The sequence below is a fragment of the Sciurus vulgaris genome, assembly GCF_902686455.1.
Source record: "Sciurus vulgaris genome assembly, chromosome: 4".
Classification (NCBI taxonomy): Eukaryota; Metazoa; Chordata; class Mammalia; order Rodentia; family Sciuridae; genus Sciurus; species Sciurus vulgaris.
The window spans coordinates 51,700,396-51,718,661 of NC_136464.1; the positions used below are offsets into that span (position 1 = coordinate 51,700,396).

Below are 18,266 nucleotides of genomic sequence, written 5' to 3' on the forward strand. Positions count from 1 at the left end.
CTCATAGGAGGATGTCCTCCATGCTCTGGAGGGTGACCAGTACGCATATATAAATCCCTCATGAAGACCAGCAAGTAGGCAGCTCACCTTGGGTTTCACCACTTTCATGAAGGCCCCTCTGACCAGCGCCTCTTCTCGTTCTTGTCTGGTTACTTTCTGGGCATCCAGAAACTTCAAATTCGGCAGCTTGTGCAGAACAAAGCATCTGGAAGAGAAGAGTCAGACAGGACTCAGGAAGGGAGGGGCTAAGCCTCCAGGACCAGGCGATGTGTGGGATCCTCAGGAATCCACCAGTATGTCTTCAGCAATCTAGATCTCAGCTACTGAATTACCTCTCATCTTTCACAAAGTAGGAACAATCACTCAAATGGTTCTTAGAAACAACTGAATTTAAGAAACACATGGTAATGACTGCACCTGACTTGAAGGTAGATACACGCTCCCTACCTGAAATAGCCATTATGACCTTGTCAATACATTCCCCTTCTTCCAGTCTGGAAAGTGGACCCAGCTTCTGTTGCATAGGGAGTTCCCAGTGACTCTAACCTACACCTTGATTGCACCATTTATGTCACCGCCACTCCTCTGCATCCATCTCATCTCTGAGACAACAACATATCTTCAATTTGGAGCTAAGACATGAGACCTTGATTTTTCATTCAGACAACTAGAATGTAATAACCAGGATGGCCATGGGAGAAGCAGGGAACAGGTGCAGACGAGAAATGCTTCCTTGAGGACTCAGGCAGGGATCCTGAGGAGGTTTTCTCTCATCATCCCTGGGTTATGGCCACCGTGGCACTATGAAGATTATCTTTATCAAGGAGAAGCAAGGAGAGTTGCTTTCAAGGGGATATTAATAGGCCAACAACTGCTCTATGGCCTCCCTTCCCTTCGCAAAGACATTTTGGTATTCACTGTGGACTGCAGGGATGAGCTGGTGGCGATGTATGTGATGATCTGTCCTCAAGCAATATGTAAGGAGTTTACAAGAAGATATACTTGGCCATATAGGATCTAGACACCTGCCTATACTTCTCCCACATCAGTGAGCCACCAAACCAGATGCTCTATCAATCAAACAAGCAACTGTTTAGATTCTATCCTGCTTAAGTACAAGAGGTGAATAGCCAATGTGAAGAACAAAGGAACAGCTACAAGGGAATCTGTAATTTCCTTTCTACACCAGCCTCCTCCGTATTTCACTCATCATTCAAGCCCCAACCTCCATGAAAGTTACTTCTTCACCTCTAGCCGACATCCCCTCAGCATTCCTAGAATACACCGTCAGCACTGTACAGCGTGGCATTCTCTTCTCTATATTCTTGGTGTTCAGTTGATGTCCTTATCCAAACTATAAAACTTCTTGAAGGCAGGCACAAATTCCCTTGTTTGCCCTCACCACCTCTTGAACACTCACATTAGAACACACTCCTTAACATATCCATTCATTTTAGTTTCCCAAATATTTCTTGAGCATCTATTATGTGCCAGGTTCTAGAGATAAGTAGGTGATTATGATATGGTTTCTACCATCAAAGAGATTTTGAGTGTAATAGGGAAGATAAATTCATACAGAGAAATTAGAAATCAGTGTAGCTAAGTGCCAGAGGTTATGACCAGAGCAGTTATGGGAGTAGAGAGAAAGAGGCCTGCCATACTCACTGAATAACTGAAATCTAAGGGGGAAAGAAGGAACAGAAAATCTCAAACAGGCTTCAAAGAACCAAATCCACAAGCACTTAGCCTTTTGGCAGCGGAGTTGCTTGGGTATGCAGTGAGCCTTCTTCCTTATTAGGGACTGGGGTTCCCAGGATCACCGCCCACCTTCTCAAGGTGATCTTGTACCTCCAAGTGCCCTTCATATACTTGTCTGGATTAAAGATTTGTGGGATCACTCAAAAGCCAGAGTCAATTGTTTAGAAGCCTCAGGTAACAGCCTTCATATTACTCATTGTCTAAGTCAGAACACCGCGAAATCTTTTGGTCATGCTTTTCCTCTGGAGAACTGTCCACACCAAAGCCTGAGGACCCGGAAGTGGACTCCCTACTTCCTGCTTCCTCTCTGGCCTCAATCTATCACCTCCCTTCCTGTCTCTCCCTAAGCCTCTCTCTCTCTCTCCAAATGCCCCCTAACCTCCTCTAAAATCAGGAAAGTGCCACAAAGGGCCCAAATGTCCTCTCTATTCCTCAGCAGAATTCCCAACGGCCTTACACTGTCAGGGAAAACTTCCATCTTCTGCTTGTAGCGGCAGTCTCGATGACAACAGAGTCTTTCAAATAAAGACATGTACAGACAGAAACAATATGTCAGGAGTGACGCTCCAAGGAGTAAAGACACCCACTAAGTGTAGGGTGGGAAAAGATGAATATTCAGGTGAAGAAAACATCAGTATTAGAAAATCAGCCAATGTTTAATGATGGAGTGAAAGATGCCTTCATGGGGCTGGCAGGAACCACGATGACAACAGACCGCACATTGTCATTTCGCCTCACTTTGGATCACAGCCCTGAAATCAAAGGAGAAAGACAGAGAGAGGTGCTGGCTTTTAAGCTCGTTAGAAATTTTAGATGACAAAGAGCTGCTGTTTTCTGAGTGCTCTTCTTATGCCATTGAAGAGACAGCCCATGACGCAGGCTGCCAGTCACCCCCAGGAGCTCAGGGTGAGTGGACTCCCATCCTGTGGAGCCAGCCTGGGCTTCCAGGGGGTCACTGCTCAGAGTGGTCTGGGGACCCTGGGAAGACTCACTGCCAACAGTGGGGTGTGAGACTCAGCCCAGGGTGCAAAGTTCCTCTGCTAGAGGTACCCTCTTTCATTCATGTACGTAGTCAACAAATAATTATAGAGCAGCTACCACCTGCCAGGAGCGGCTGAGAAAAACGTGATGAACGAAACAGAAGGTTTCTGCTCTCAATGAGCTTATGTTCTAGCACAGCGGTTCTCAACTTGGAGCAGGCATCAGCAGCCCCCGGAGGCTTGTTAAAACACATACCGCTGCACCCCATCCCCAGAGTTTCTGATTCAGGAGGTTTGGAGTGGGGCCTGGAATTTATGTTTCTAATAAGTTCCCAGGTGATGCTGCTGCTGCTGTCCTGCTGAGAACCAATGTCCTAGTGAAAATAACAGCATAAGGAATAATGGTTTGGGAATTACGAGCGTGGTGAGACAGCCAACCATCTCCTTCTCAGGTCCACTAGCAGTCTGCCCTGGCCCCGTGTCTGTGGTCCGCACAGCTAAGACAGCAGCCCGGTCTACCACATCGGCCTGCCCCGTGGTGGCTCAGAACTGGCTCCACACATTATTGCCCAGTGATAAGTCAGTGGGCTTCCTGCCTGCCTGTCCCATCCTAGTCTTGGGAGATCTATTTCCCTTTGTTCTAGGTCATGACAGGGTGTCAAAAGCCGCAGCTTCAATCCTGAGAGTAATACAAGTTTGCCATAAAAATACAAGAGAGGATTCCCGAAGCCACAGAATGAAGGCTTTTACAATATCAATTCAACCCTTGTAAATTTAATCCAGGGTTATTTGTTGCACCAAAATCTCTTTACCGTGATGTATTACTTAGTTACTGGGGTTATCACAGCCGTATCCTAAAGTTGCATAGTACATAAAACATTTCAGTTAACAATGCGGGAAGGTTAACTCCCCCAGATAACCTGCAATCACAAGGGCTAGTCCAGATGACGTCCCTCTGTCAGCTTCCGAGAGCTATTGATGGTTCAATCAGTTTGTTTTGAAGGTAAAGTACAACAAAAGGGCAGTAAACTTATTCAGACTGTCAACAGGGGCTATCGGGAATGGGGCTTGCAGGTAAGTAATTCTGGGTGTTTTAAGGCTATTATCAAACAGCAATGGTTGAAGGAAGAGACAGCTACTAATAACACAGAAGGCAGCCATCATAAACCACTTTATGGCAGAAACCTTCGTCTATAAATCCTGCGACACCCGGAGACAGCTTCAGATTTATAAAACTGCTTGTTAAGCCAGGGCACTGCTTAATGAAAAGAGATCCGTCTAAGTTCGAAGTCTCACGTCCCTAGCTCCAGAGGGCGACTCCAATTTTCCTGACCTTCTCAAGGTGGCTCGGGGGAAGCCCCCAGGGCTGGGGTGGTGGGAGTCAGAGCCACTCCTGGCTGTGATATGCAAGGTGAGGTTATCAAAAGGAGAGCAGAGGCCCTGGAGGGCGTTTAAACACCCATTTGTCTCTGTCTGAAAAGAGAGTTCTCAAAGTGAGACCAGCACCCACAGCTTTCTGAGTTCTCTCTCTTTTCATGAAGAATATTCCATTTTCTTAAAAGAACTCCTCTAAGGAGAGAGGTAAAACTGGAAGGAGAGAAAAGAAACATTGGAAAGCATTTTGTTTCTCTTTGTTTAGCTTTAAAATCAACTTTTTTTTCCTGCTCCAATCCCAGTGCTCTGGCATTTTTCACACAGACCTCGAAAATGAAAGGTGATCTTTCCTCCTGCCTCAATCTACTACCCCAGGAAGAAGGTATAGTCACAGAAAAACCACAATGGATCGTCAGTATCTGGATGGGAGTATCTGCAGCATGAGTGGGTGGTGGCTACCATATTTTTTCTCTAACATTCTACTCAAGAAATACCAAATTTCCAGGGCTTCTTTCTTTTTCTTTTTTTTTTTTTTTTTTTCCTGATACTGAGAATTGAATTCAGGGTTATTTTACCATTGAACTACATTCCCAGCCCTTTTAAAAAATTGTTTTTAAATTTTAAGACAGGGTCTCGCTATGTTGCCCAGGGTCTTGCTGAGTTGCTGAGGCTGGCCTCCAACTTGTGATCTTCCTGGGCCAGCCTCCCCAGTCTCTGGGATTACAGGTGTGTGCCACCACACCCAGCTCCAAGCTTCTAGTTCTCTCTCTTTTCATGAAGAATTGTTCATGAGGGGGCCGGGATTGGGGTCGCTGGTGTGTGTTCCATTTCTTCCCACGTAGGGCATTCTATATGCCCCCTTGCACAGTGAGCACGGAGACACGGCATCTGCTACTGATGCACAACCTGGGCTCTGAAAGGCAGCCACGAGGGACCCTGGAGTTGTTTCTAACCCTTCACAAAGCACAACAGGACGGGGTGAGAGTGCCAGCAAAACCTGGCGCTTCTTTGCGGCTGACTTGATGACATCAACTCCTTTTAGTACAGAAGGCTACCTCATTCTGATCAAAAGCACTGATCAACTGCTGAATATCTCATTAATGAAAGAAAAAATGTGAGCAGTGGCTTATGTGCTGCTTATTTGAAAGACCAAGGCTTTTTAAAGGGGCAGAAAATTAAAAGGAGGGAAGGCCTTCATAACGGAAAATTTGGGGCTAACAGCACAGAAAAGAGCCGAGGCTGTGAGCTTATCTTGCTGGGTGACCTTGGTTCTGTTTCTGTGACCTTCCAGAGCCTCAGTTTCCCTATTTGCACCATGGAGGGATGGGCCAAACGATAAGCCTCCTTTGGACCCCAACTTGCTTAAAGTCTACATGCCTCAAAATTGATTTACAATAAATACCTTCATACCATCCCTTCTTGTTACACCACTTTCCTTATGTAACCACCCTCCACGCCGCCTCCAGGTAAAGGAGGACGGTGAGAAAAAGCCAATAAAGACCAAGAAGTAATGAACAAACACTGTGAGTGGAATAGCTCCAGATGCTCAGAGAGATGACAATGATCTCACTCTAATGAGCCGAGGTGAGCTCACCTACAGCATTAATGAATGCCTGACAACTGGCGAAGGCCAGCTGATTTTCCTCACAGTTCACCGGCAGCATGTTTGAAGTCTCTGTGCAAACAATACACCCACAGGACAGTCCAAGGCCCTCTACAGAGGGTAACCGGCAATTACTCTGTGGGCTTCTGTCACTTTGATCTCTGGGTCGTGACCTTTGCTTTCTTGTGATCTTCAAAGCCCAGATTGTAGATTAGCTGGAGAATGCTAACTGGGTTGTGTAAGCCACAAGTTTTACAGCTTCTACTTGGTGGGAAATGGTGGCAGCCCAGGACAGCCTGCAGATGGTACAGGGTCCCTCCCTCCCTTTGACTGAGTGCTACAGACACTGGGCAGGCCCCAGGGCTGCTCTCCTACCGGGGAACAAAGAAAGGGTGTCACATTTTAAATAATTTAAAGTTGTAAGAAATACAGAGGGATGTGCTGGGGAGGAGGGAGGGAGGAAGGAGAGGCTGACCAAAGGTGGCAGTAGCAGGAGAGAATTCATGACCAAGGTGTAGTGAACAGAAGGGAGCTCAGAGCCATGAGCCTAACTCCCTTATTTGAAAAGTGAAGTCCAACACTTGTGGGCTATTGACTTTCAGGTCATAGTTCTGCAGAAAAGAAAGAAAAAAAGAAGAGGGCTGAGAGAGAAGATAAGCAACAGACCACTCTGGGCACCCAAGCTTCCCATTCTTGATTCGTTACTGTGTCTGGTGTTGAAGTTCATAGAGGCCCCCCCCCCCCCCCCAGTGGTTTCTTAGCACCGGGGTGGTCTAGCCCAAGCCTTGCTGCCCAAATCTTGAAGATTGCTAAGACTACGTTCACCTCTCTTTAATATTCATCCCCAAACAACAGCACTGTGTCCACATAGAAAAGCACGAGGCAGGCTCAAGCTCTATAATGATGCGGTCATGGACATTTCTCAGCCATGAACCACGATGAATGGCAAAGGGAACCCCCAGGCATGGTTTCGCTCCTGCCCCAGCAGGGCCGGGGCTCTACTCAGCAGCTCGGCAGTATGTTCATGCTCACGTAGAAGTTTAATGAGCCTGTTTTACTGTGGGGATGTGTGCCAAGAAAATCCAACTGGGTGCACAGGGGGTAAGTGAGGAAGCCAGAGGGGTGGGCCAGGGGGAGGGGAGGGAAGACTTGAGAGAAACCCAAGGATCTGTGATGCCATTTCCAATTGCTACATAAATCTAGTCACTTCCCATTTCTGGTCCAGTGGTTGGCCACAATGTGACCTAAAACTGGGCTGACCCCTTTGAAATCAACATCTCCCATGGAAATGAAACAACAGACACACTTGTTTTGATGTATGGCTGGGTGACATATTATAAATATTACATCACATAACCACAGAGGATGCCAATCAATAAGAAATTTTTTTAGACAGCACTAAATGAACCATGGGTTCTTGCTTCTGAATACACTCCTTTAAGGCTCCTACTATTGCTTAAATGATTAATAGAAGACATATTGTCAGAAAATGTACTTAAAGTGAAAAACAGTAAACTGTAGAAATATCATTCATTTTTTAAGCAATTTTCCAGTGAAAAATGTCACATAAATTTACATAGAGGCTCCACTATTAGACTCTGGGTAACAGCTAGAAAGAAGGTAGACCTCACACTTTGTGGATGAAGGGCCAGGAAATATTTTACCAAAAGAAGAAAAAAAAAAAAAAAAGGCAGCTGCATTGCTTTGTATAAATGCAAATGCCACAGGAACTCTGAATTCAAAAGTCGCATTGTGAAACCCTAAAATTTCTCAGGGGCAAATGAAGCACAAACTCCAGAATAAATAAATCAGAGCTGCTCACAGGCCACAGAATGAAACTGCATCATGCACACATTTATCTCATCTACATCTAAGGGTAAGCACTTATCAAGTCAACAATGAAAAATAAAAATAAATAAATAAACAAATAAAAAATTTAAACATGCTGGAGAATTGACCTACCATTCCACTCTGCAATCAGATGCTGTGCAGCAACTATGTAACCGCGTGGACTCGCATTTAACATTCCCTCTTCTGTTCTTAGTTACTGCTTCTCTCGGAGTGTAAGCATCTTGCTATTGTTATGGGCGATATGTGGATTTTCTAAGGTAATTTTTGATCAGATGTGATTTTGGCTGCATGTAAGCTCTAGGATCTCGTCTCTCATAGCAACTTTACCATATGTGTGCTAACAAACAGCCTTTCCAGTCCATCATTCAAATCCTTCTAGGGAAACAGACTCAGGGTAGAGAGGACAGGCTTGATGGGTGCCCAGGCTAGACCATGAGATATAGCACTCATATAGAATCCTCAAAGAATCATGACCCAAATCCAGGACTTGGGATTGAGTCCGAATGACTATATCTTGCCTGTAAACTTCCTTTGTTGCAACCAAATGGATCTGATCCCAAATGGCAGTGGGCATCTGAGGTACCCAAAGGTCCCTGAATATACCTATAAATATTCAGCTCCTAAGCAGAAAAAGTAATTTCAAACCACCTCCTGCAGTTACAAAGGCCCCTTCCATGTTCACCGCTACATTAGGTGTTGATGAGGATTTAAAAGACAAGATGACCAGCCCTTACCCACTGGAAGCTATTTTCTACATGTTGAAATACATGTAATAGTGAAGGAAATACATGAGGGAATCTTTAAAATGATGTGAGATGGTAAAGGACAATGACAACCGTTTGGGAGCAGAGTGTCTCCGAATGCTAGCGCCAATTAAACATCAGAATCCCTAGTGGAGGGGTCTGTTGGATTTGCTACCAAATGAATGAGAATTCCTTAGATGATTCAAAGACCATTAAGGAACCCCTGATCAAAACAGTCCTCAGCATTTTAAAGGTTCCCACTGCTAAAAATGAACCTCATGTCAGATCTGATCTGACCTCTTATGCTATGTGTCTTAGCATTTTGCTTTATATGACCAGTTATAATAGCAAAATAATAGTATTAGCTTTTTTCATTTCACAACCTTATATGCCTCATATGTCTCTGTTTGAGACCACACCAGATGTGATGGAACTGAAAACTTCCCTAATGCTACTTCTCTCATTCTAGGGGGAAAAAAATTAAAAACACTTACCTATAGTTAAATTCACACATAGTTTTTGATTCCATGAATGAATGAACATGTGTGGATAGGGCTGTGGATACACAGACTCATATCAGATTCAGATATGTGAGTATATACATATTTAAATTTTGTTTGGTTATTTTATAGAATTAATAAAATCTGTACAAAAAAAAAAAAAAGAAAGAAAGAAAGAAAGAAAAGAAAACGAATGAGAATTTCCCAAGTAATGTTTGGTTTAGTAAAAATTCTTACTTGGGAAAATTTGGGGGCTTTGCTTGACCCTCCAAGATACATTTTAAAATAAGATTCTGCAAGAAGATAAGTTTTAGTGACCCCTTTACATGTGAAATCAGGCTAGTAAATGCTTCAAAATTGATAACAAGTGTTCCAGAAGCAAATTAAGTTCTAAGTGATTAAGCAACTTAAAGTGATGATTTAGAAATGTGTAAATATTTACCTGCTGTACATTTACCATATTTCTAGCAGAACTCACATCCCAATGTATAGTATCACATTCAAAATAAAATCTTTATGATGGAGAAAGAGTTACTATATTTTTTTAAAAAGTAGAGTTAGAGTTTTATTCTAAGATGATTTAAGAATAGACCAAGACTCTGAAATTAATCAGAAAATCTAGAAAATGAAATGAACAGTACAAAATTCTTCTGTATAAAGAAATATAACTGAATTTCTGCTGCAGTCTTACCCTCTTACATGTGTATTTTTTTTATCTGCAATGTTCAGTAGACTTCAATATTTCTTCAGCTTTGCTTTATTCAAAATGAATGCCCCCACTACAGTCCTCCATGGTCACCACAGATTCTTATTGAGCTCCAAAAGAACAAGTTTCCCCCAAATCTTTATACTCTTTCCGCAGCCTTTCCAAATCTATCTCCCCTACCTTCCTTCTTCCCTCCATCTCACACTGATTCAGGTGGTATGTTGATCAGAGCCTATTTCATGATGGAGAGAGAAGCTACATCCATAAAAGATCATTTATAAGACAATAATCAAGAATGAGAGTACACCAAGTTTAAAATGAGGAAATGACAAAAGTGAATTTAGTAAAACAGATAAGATAAGGGTCAAGCAAGCCCCCCAAATTCTTCTTAAGAGAGGTGAGTTGGATCAGGGGTTTCAAAGCAGATGGTTGAGAGAGAGAGAGAGAGAGAGAATCATTTTTACCTGGAGCCCAGTGAAGTACATGACTGGTGGACACTGAAGCATAGTTTTACAAAGGAGCAGTACAGGCCTGTGGGACTTCCTTTTGGATTTGTACATGAACTCCCTAAACCTTGGTGAGAAGAGGCCTCTCTCCAAAAAATGACTCTGAAGCTGATCATAGAAAGAGGGGTCGGTACCCTATAGCCCCTGGGTCAAATATGCAAATAAGCAAAGTCTATTGCTTTTTTTTTTTTAACAAATAAAGTTTTATTGGAACAGAGTCAAGCCCATTCATTTACAAATTATTTATGGCTACCTCTCCCTGCAACAGCAGAGCTGAATAGTTGCAATAGGATCAATACGACTTGTAAAACCTAAAGTACTTATTTGGCCCTTTACAAAAAAGTTTGTCAACCCCTGACCTAGGCCACCCAACAGCTTGCATCCTTCTTGGCTCCTGTGACCTCAACAAAGGGAGACAATGACTCTAGGTTTCCAAAAGGTAGAAGTTAAACATTGTCATGGGAAGTCCATTGATATTTAGCAAACATCAGCTATGCACCTTACAGTATAGTATCATCCCCCAAAGTCACTATTTTCCCTGTCTCCCACCATAAGGACACTTACCTGTATCTCTTGTAGTCTTCCTCATCCTTTTCCAAGCTGACAAGTTCATTGGGACACGCCACGTTACCCAGCAGGCTGAGGTACTCCAGAGCTGGTGTCACTTCTGCCAGGTGATCGAGCAGATACTCCAAATCAGTGATGTGACAAAGGTTAAGGATCTTAGTCCAGAAAGACAAAGGGCTTAGCAAGGAGCATCGGGCGACAGGCACAGCCTAGCAACTGATTCTGCTCCTATGTGATGACTGAGCTGTGGGTAAAGGGCATGCTAAGTTTTCACTCTCACTATTGGAAACAGCCCAACTTTTCTCTGCACAAGTCAGACTAAGTCCAGATCACTTGAGGAAGAATGCGTGAACTTCAGTTTCATCACCCTTTCCTTTCCACTGTGGCTTCCTTTAAATATAAAAAAGCACATTCCATATAACAAAACATTCTGCAATATGCAAATCTATAAAACTTCATTTTTCTCTAGTTATAAAAACTGGAAATTATTTCTGAAGGCCTCATTCAAAATATATTCTCTCTTAGTAGAAGCAATTTGTCACTGAAACAAATGGGAATGGCATGGATGCCAACAGGGACTGGCCCCCTCTTCTGATCTAAGAGCTAGCAGGAAAGCTAAGCTTTGCTTAGTGACCTTGTTGATGGCAAAAAAGCATTGAGTTGGGGTAAAAGAGAAGGAAGTCAGGAGGAAAAGACCAGAGTAAGTTAGAATAGGTTTCATCAAACCAAGCAGGTCAAAATACATTTCCTGAGACTCTGCTCTGATCTAATATTCAATGAAGAGAATGCAAGAGAAAAGACAGAGGAGGTGCATGGTGGCAAGATTATTCCATGATCCTTCCCCAAGTGGGATTCAGTGTCTAATCAAGACAAACACTGAGACCTCCAAACCAAACGTGCAAGAGTCAAAGATGCATGGAATCATAGGAATCGGAAAGGATTTACCCTAGTCCAGATATCAGCTCCTGGCTTCAGCCACACACTAATGAGCTGAGCCCTGGGCAAGGTGATGACTAGAGGGACCATGAGTGGAGGCCATGATTACCAGGAGCATAAGATGAAGCAGATCAGTCAATATCAGCAGACTGAAATGGTTCTTGCCAGGGAATGGCAGCAGAGCACACAGGCACTCCCACATAAAAGCAAATGCCATACACGAGAATCAAAGCCTCAGAGTATAATTTCAAGAAGTGAGGTTCACTTGACCCTAGGAGAAGAAGGTAACAACAAAGAAAAGGGCTGAGCCAGCCCTGTCAGTATATTATGGAATCTTGGGATGCTAACCCAGACTTTCTTATAGTTTGCCTGAACTTGTCAGAGAAGAATGAACTCCACATTCAACCCATGTCTGATTCCATCCCTAACACACTTGCCAAAGGGTCACTACAAGACAGCACATTCCATTTCTGACAACCATAAGAGTTTTTCTTTCCTCTGGGCTGGAATCCTCCTCTTCTTTCTACCCATGGACCAAATTTTACTACTTGGGGTTACAGAGAATAAGGCATTCTTCTCTTCCACACAACGAGCTTTCAGATATTTGAAGTGCATGTGTCTTCCTTTTATTCTCCAAGGTAATCTCCTCCAGGCATTTTTCATACCACATGCTCTGCCCCCATCATATGCAATAGCAAATGGTATACTCTGAGCTGGAGCAAGAGGGAGACCAGTGAGCAGAGCACCAGCCCAGGAGGGAAAAGAATAGCAATCAAAAGATGCAAGAATAGCAACCCTGCTGGCTTCCATTTGCCAATATCCTCTCCATTTCCTAAATCAAGAAAAAAGGAGATGGGAATCTTTAATGTTTCCAATCTTTCACAAATAACATCCAGGGATGACCACCAAAAAAAAAAAAAAATGGGAAAAGGAGTTAATATGGAAGCCTAGAGACAAGGTCTACCCAGGGAGATAATGGTAGAAGTACAGGGTGTGGACAGCCAGGAATCAACCATCAATATATTTCATCATTGAATGAAAAATACAAGAAACACTTTTAAATATCCAAGTTCAATTACCATGCTGCTCTTCCTCCCGCCCCCCGTATTGAGAATTGAACCCAAGGGTGCTCTACCAGTGAGTTACATCCCCAGATCTTTCTTTTTTTCATTTACTATTTTAACATTTTCATTTACTATTTTATTTTCATTTGCTACTTTTTCATTACTATTTTATTTGTGGTACTGAGGATCAAACCCAGGGATGCTTTACCACTAAGCTATATCCTCAGTCCTCTTATTTTTATTTGAAGGCAGGGTCTCACTTAGTTGCTGAGGCTGGCCTTGAACTTGCAGTCCTCCTGCTCCCGAGTACCTGAAATTACAGGCATGGACCACCATGCCCAGTCAATCACTATATTCTTTAAGAAAATCATTTCTAAAATATAACCAATTAAAATGGTAGCAGACAATTCCAGGGAAAACTCAACTTTTCTAGAAGAGTTCATCTTTGTATGCTTTATAGTCATTGCTACATTTGAAAAAGGAAAAGGGCTCTGCCACCACTCTACCAGCACTGTCCTTACACCCAGGCAGGGGCACTTCAGGGGGCCCTGTGCACTGGAGTGCCTTCCTCAAAATCCTCCAAGTCCCCATCCAGTACCTAAGACTAGTCAGGAGCCAACAGTGTCACCCAGATGGAGTACCCTGTGTACTCCATCATGGAACCCATGAGATGCTCCAAGGAGCACTGGGACTCATGCCTATCATGTTGTCATAAAATCTCAAGGCCAAGACCACATTCCAGGGAGGATTCTAGGCAAACTCATCACTCCTCTGGCCAGCACAGTATTTTGTGGGATTACAAGAGATTTGGCTGTCAAAATGGTGCTGACATAATTCAAACTATTTATGTAGATGAAGTACTTAGATGATTTAGGAGAAGTCCTCTCTATTATAGGTAGAGAAGTCACACCCAAACCTTTTATGTTAGGGCAAATGCCTAAAACCTCAGTTCTTTTTCATCTACTGCATGAAGGTTGGGATAAGTTTAAGTTGAGGGAACGATGGACAACTGGGTTGGATTGAAATCCCAGTCATTTATCAACAGTTCATGATTAGCAAGCCAAAGCTTAGCATGTCACCAACCAAGGAAGTAGGCCTACTTTAACTGGCATACATCTTCATAGGTGTATTTAACATAGAGCTAACAAGGCCTATGTATGAGGGGCTCCTTGCTTGTACAGGGCCCTTTCAAGCCCCTGGGAAAGGACCTACTGAGACAGCCACATGGTCATGTATGTTTGTAAAATTTGCAAAGTAGGTTATTTGAATGCAAATCAGCTGAGATTATTTTCTCTCTCCATCACATTTCCCCTTGAAGTGGGTGACAACAGGAATGCTATGGGAATCCTAGGGATCTGGCTCAGGAGAACTTTCCAGGAGTGATGTTTACTTAGTAGAATATATTTGTGTAGCCTGTAGTCACTTCTGTATCTGATTAAATTATTATAACAGTTCCAATAGGAATGACTTCCAGTAACAGTTCCACCTCTCACCAGACTGAGACCAACATACAGGGATAAGATAAAACTGAAGACGTAATGGTTAACAAATCTGTTATCTCAAACACTGAAGAATAAGATGTTGAGGATGTGAATGCATGCAAATGCACATGCACACAAACATCCCTAACTCAAAATGTCCTGAAACCTTATAAAGCTCACATATGAAAGAAATGTGTAAGAGTTTCTCCAAAATCTAATAATCTTAAAAGTTTCACTAATAGTGTATTGGTGAAACTACCAGTAATGAGTAGCAGTGAGTCAGATTTCCATCACTATAATGAAATACTTGAGATAATCAACTAAATAAAGGAAAAAGGAGTATTTTGGCCCACAGTGTTGGAAGTTTCAGTGCAAGATCTGATAGACCCATTGTTTGGGGCCTTTAATGGGTATACCAGATGGTAATGGTTGGGAGTATATAATAGAGCAAATGGTTTACCTCATGAGCCAGGAAGCAAAGAAAAATAACAGAAGCAGCCCTGGTCCCACAATCCCCTTTGAGAGCATGCTCCCAGTGACCTAAAGACCTCCACTAGGTTCCACTTCCTAATGGTTTCACCACCTCCCAACAGTGCCACTCTGGGCACCAAGCCATTAACACACTGACCTTTGTGCAAAACTTTTCCAACCCACAAAAACAGTGAAACAGAACATTTCTCAACTATAAAAATCAATCTTCAATCATTCATGCTCTAAGATGGAATTATCTTTCTTTTTTCTACAGAAAACATCACAAAATTTCATCCCATAATGAAGCTGTAAGGGAATTTGCAGAGGGAAAAAATAGGGAAAAAGTTCCCATACAAGCATATCTCATATAAAAGGATGGCTTCATTTTTAGTATTTTGACATTGGTGCAAATTTCTAAAGTTTGCTTTCATATATTTTTATTTCAAATAAACATTCTTTTCATACATCTATGATTATATAGTCTATCTTAAGAAGGCTTCTTCAAGTTAGACAAGTTTCTCACCCCACAAAACCTGAGCCGGCCCTTACACAGGAGACCAAGAAGAAATCCTCTGAATGCCTTGGTTATGGGAATTTCTTGGGAAAAGGGTCCTCAGGCTTCAAGAAACTTCAGCTATCCTGTGCCAATGTTATCTAAGGGATTTCCCAGAGTCTGCCACGTTTAGGATACTTTGTGCAACAGAAGCTCCATCATTCTCAGTCTTTCGGCAACCTATAAAGTGATAAAGTGGGCTGATCCAGGTGGTTTCCCCCAAACCCACACCAGACAGGAAGCCCTAGCACCTCCTCCCCACATGCACTGGGGCCGCTCTTCATCTCTGTGTTGACTCCACCACCACAGCATGAAATAGGAGAAGGAGTTTTAATTGGCTCCTTGGTCTCCTGGGTCAGGGAGGACAAACACAGCCCTGTCTTGCCTGATTGCGAGCTGAGATAGAACTTGTCACATTCCTTTTTGTCAAGTTGCATGGAAAATTAACAGAGGCGATCAGTGGAAGAAACTTGGGGTCTCTGGCTAACCAAGACCATGGCAGTGGAGATGGATTCAGGGATTCTCCCAAGAGTGACTTTTCTTTTCTTTTTAAATTTGAATCTACCTGGCAGAGTTTCAACTCTCTCCAGCTGGATTCTCAGCACACACCTGGTTTCCCTCATCAACTCTTCTCCAGAGGACTTGGCGTTTAGATTTTTTTCAGCGTTGTCTACAGAAAGTTGCCATCACGGAGCCCAGCTGTCGTGGCTAGGCTTGCCAAGGGAGATTTTCTGCGGAGGGTCCAAGATCAAAGCAGCGTCTTGCCTTGCAAGTTTGGAGTGGGAAGGAGGAGGGGAGACTTCTGGTGTGCATGTCCAGTTGCTCAGGTCCAAAGTGGTCTCCCAGGTGAGAAGGGGCACATCCTTCACTCTAGGCTGAGCTCTAGGTTAAAGGGCAGCTTCTATAACCCCTGGGAGGATTTTAACCACGGATAATCCTAATAAAGGGTTTTTGAATGCTAAATATGCAGCACAATGACATATTATCTCATTTATATCCATACCCATATCTGAAGTCTTATCACATCTAAATAAAAATTAAGGAAATGGTTAAAGGTCATGCAGCCAATAAGTGGCAGAATCTGGATTCAAATTTAGATCCTAAAGAAACTGCATTCTAGGGGGGAAAGTGACTCATGATTTCCTAACACAAAAATCAAGAGTCTTATGTTTCTGGGGGAGACCACAATGTGCTGTCATCCAGCTGGGCTCTGTACCTCAGATATTTTCAGTATGGGCTTAGTGTTTAAAGCATTGAAGATTTAGCTAACAGTAAAATGCACTAAGAAGTTGTAAAGTCTTGGGGTGTTAACAAAGTGACTTCCCATATAATTACATCATTTAAATCTCTCGGCAACACTCTGAAGTACATATTATATTACCCATTTTATAAAGAAATCAAGGCCGTTGACAAGGCACAGAGACTTCCCCAAGAGGGCAGTAAATTGCTGTCAGAGATCAAGTTCGGTCTTCTGACTTATGCAGTGGTCTGCTCACCACAGTCCAGCTGTGTAACAAGCAGCATTCTTTCTTCCATCAGGTGCTACAATTCAAGCCCTGTTGTCTCTTCAGTACACGTACTAAAGCAAACAGGGAAACAGAAAATGAAATGTGATTTCAGATGATGTCAGTTTATTCCTCAAAGGGAAGACAGGAGAGAACATGGGATTGTGCAAAGATGAAAGATCTACATTTTCAGATTTTTTTTTATTTGGTTCCTTAATTGCGGTGAATATTCACTTGTGATATAGTTGCAACCTTTACCACAGACCTTACCTGTACCAGTGGGAGAGTCATGGACAGTGTGTGCATGCTGATGGTGGGAGAGAGAGGTGAAAATCTAAGGGCAGGGAGGGGGATTCAAGTCCATGGCCAGTGACTACCTGATCATTCTAAATGAACCAAAGAATGAAGGGTGAGATAGCTCGCAGCAAGAGACAAACTGCTTATCTGAGACAACCAGGATTTCAGGTATTTCAGGCAAGACAGCAAAGCTGAGGACTGAACGAAAGTGGAACAGAGGGCTCGTAGAACCGAGATGGGAGGTCGAGCAGGAAGTACCCAGATGGGGAGGGAGGAATTGACTGGTGCTGCTGAGTGTGGACTCTGAGATCTCTTTCATGAGCTGACTTCCTCAGTGGGAACAGGGCAAGTGACTCCCCCACATCTCAGTCCCTCTCCTTGCACAGTGACTGCCTCCCCTTCGAGTTTCAGGCTTTGGGACTGGAAATCAGCATACCTGGGTTCTAGATTGAACCCCGCCTTTGACAATTACCCAACATCCAAAAGCTCACACTTGTAGCTTTTCCATAAAAACGAGAAGAATGATTCACCAATGGTGCCCAACTTGTAGAATATTAAGGTACTATTAAATTATAAAAGTCAAAGAAGTATACTCTGGCCTTGAATATAATGGGTTCCAAGTCAGATGAGTTCACGTACTTCTCTAGGACAGAGGTAACAACATACAAACATTTACTATGTTACTGGAACTTAATGTCGGTGAGATATTTAGAATTCCCTCACAACAAATGATGGGGTAGGTACTATTATTATTCCCATTTTTCAGAGGAAACCAAAGCACAGAGGTGTTATGTAACTTGCCTAAGGTCATGAAGCAAGTGGCAGACTTGGGGTACAAGACCTGGAAGTCCGGCCTCAGAGTCCTGTTGTCCTTAAATACTATGTGACAGTTCTACCTGCCAAAGGGACAAAGAAGCCAATGACCCAAGTTTCTGGAGCCTCGTAACACAGAGCATTGTTAGACATAGTTAAAAGTGAATAAAACCAAAATGGAAAAATCCTGATTTATAAGGCAGATTAATTAGAGTGAATAACAATTCTACAGATGCAAAAATCAAAAAAATAAATAAATAAATCAAAAATAAAACAAACTTCACAAAAGAATTTGATAGAAAAAAATATTTGCTAGCAAACTTGCTAATATGCTGAAAGATTCAATTCACAAGAAAAAAGCTAATACTTAGCCTTTTAGGAGGTCAATAGTTACTTGGTTCAGTGGTTCCCTTTACCACAAAAATGAAGCTAAAATCTTAAAAGAGATGAGATAGCTGCAGGAATGAGCTGTGCCTCTCTACACCCACATTTGTTCTACATCTGCTTCCATGATACAAGTAGAACTTGCAAAGTACTTGTCCACCAGACATTGTGCTG

General features: G+C 42.8%; 1 protein-coding gene across 1 annotated transcript in view; it reads right to left on the reverse strand.

Moving 5' to 3' along the window:
- Positions 1–18,266, reverse strand: part of LRMDA (leucine rich melanocyte differentiation associated) — a 1,042,563-nt gene that overhangs the window by 440,653 nt on the left and 583,644 nt on the right. Inside the window, exons 4-5 of the mRNA XM_079135971.1 lie at positions 10,586–10,710; positions 88–205 (exon numbers count right to left, since the gene is read on the reverse strand). Of these exons, the coding sequence (XP_078992097.1) occupies positions 88–205; positions 10,586–10,710 (243 nt within the window). The remainder of the gene's footprint in view (positions 1–87; positions 206–10,585; positions 10,711–18,266) is intronic.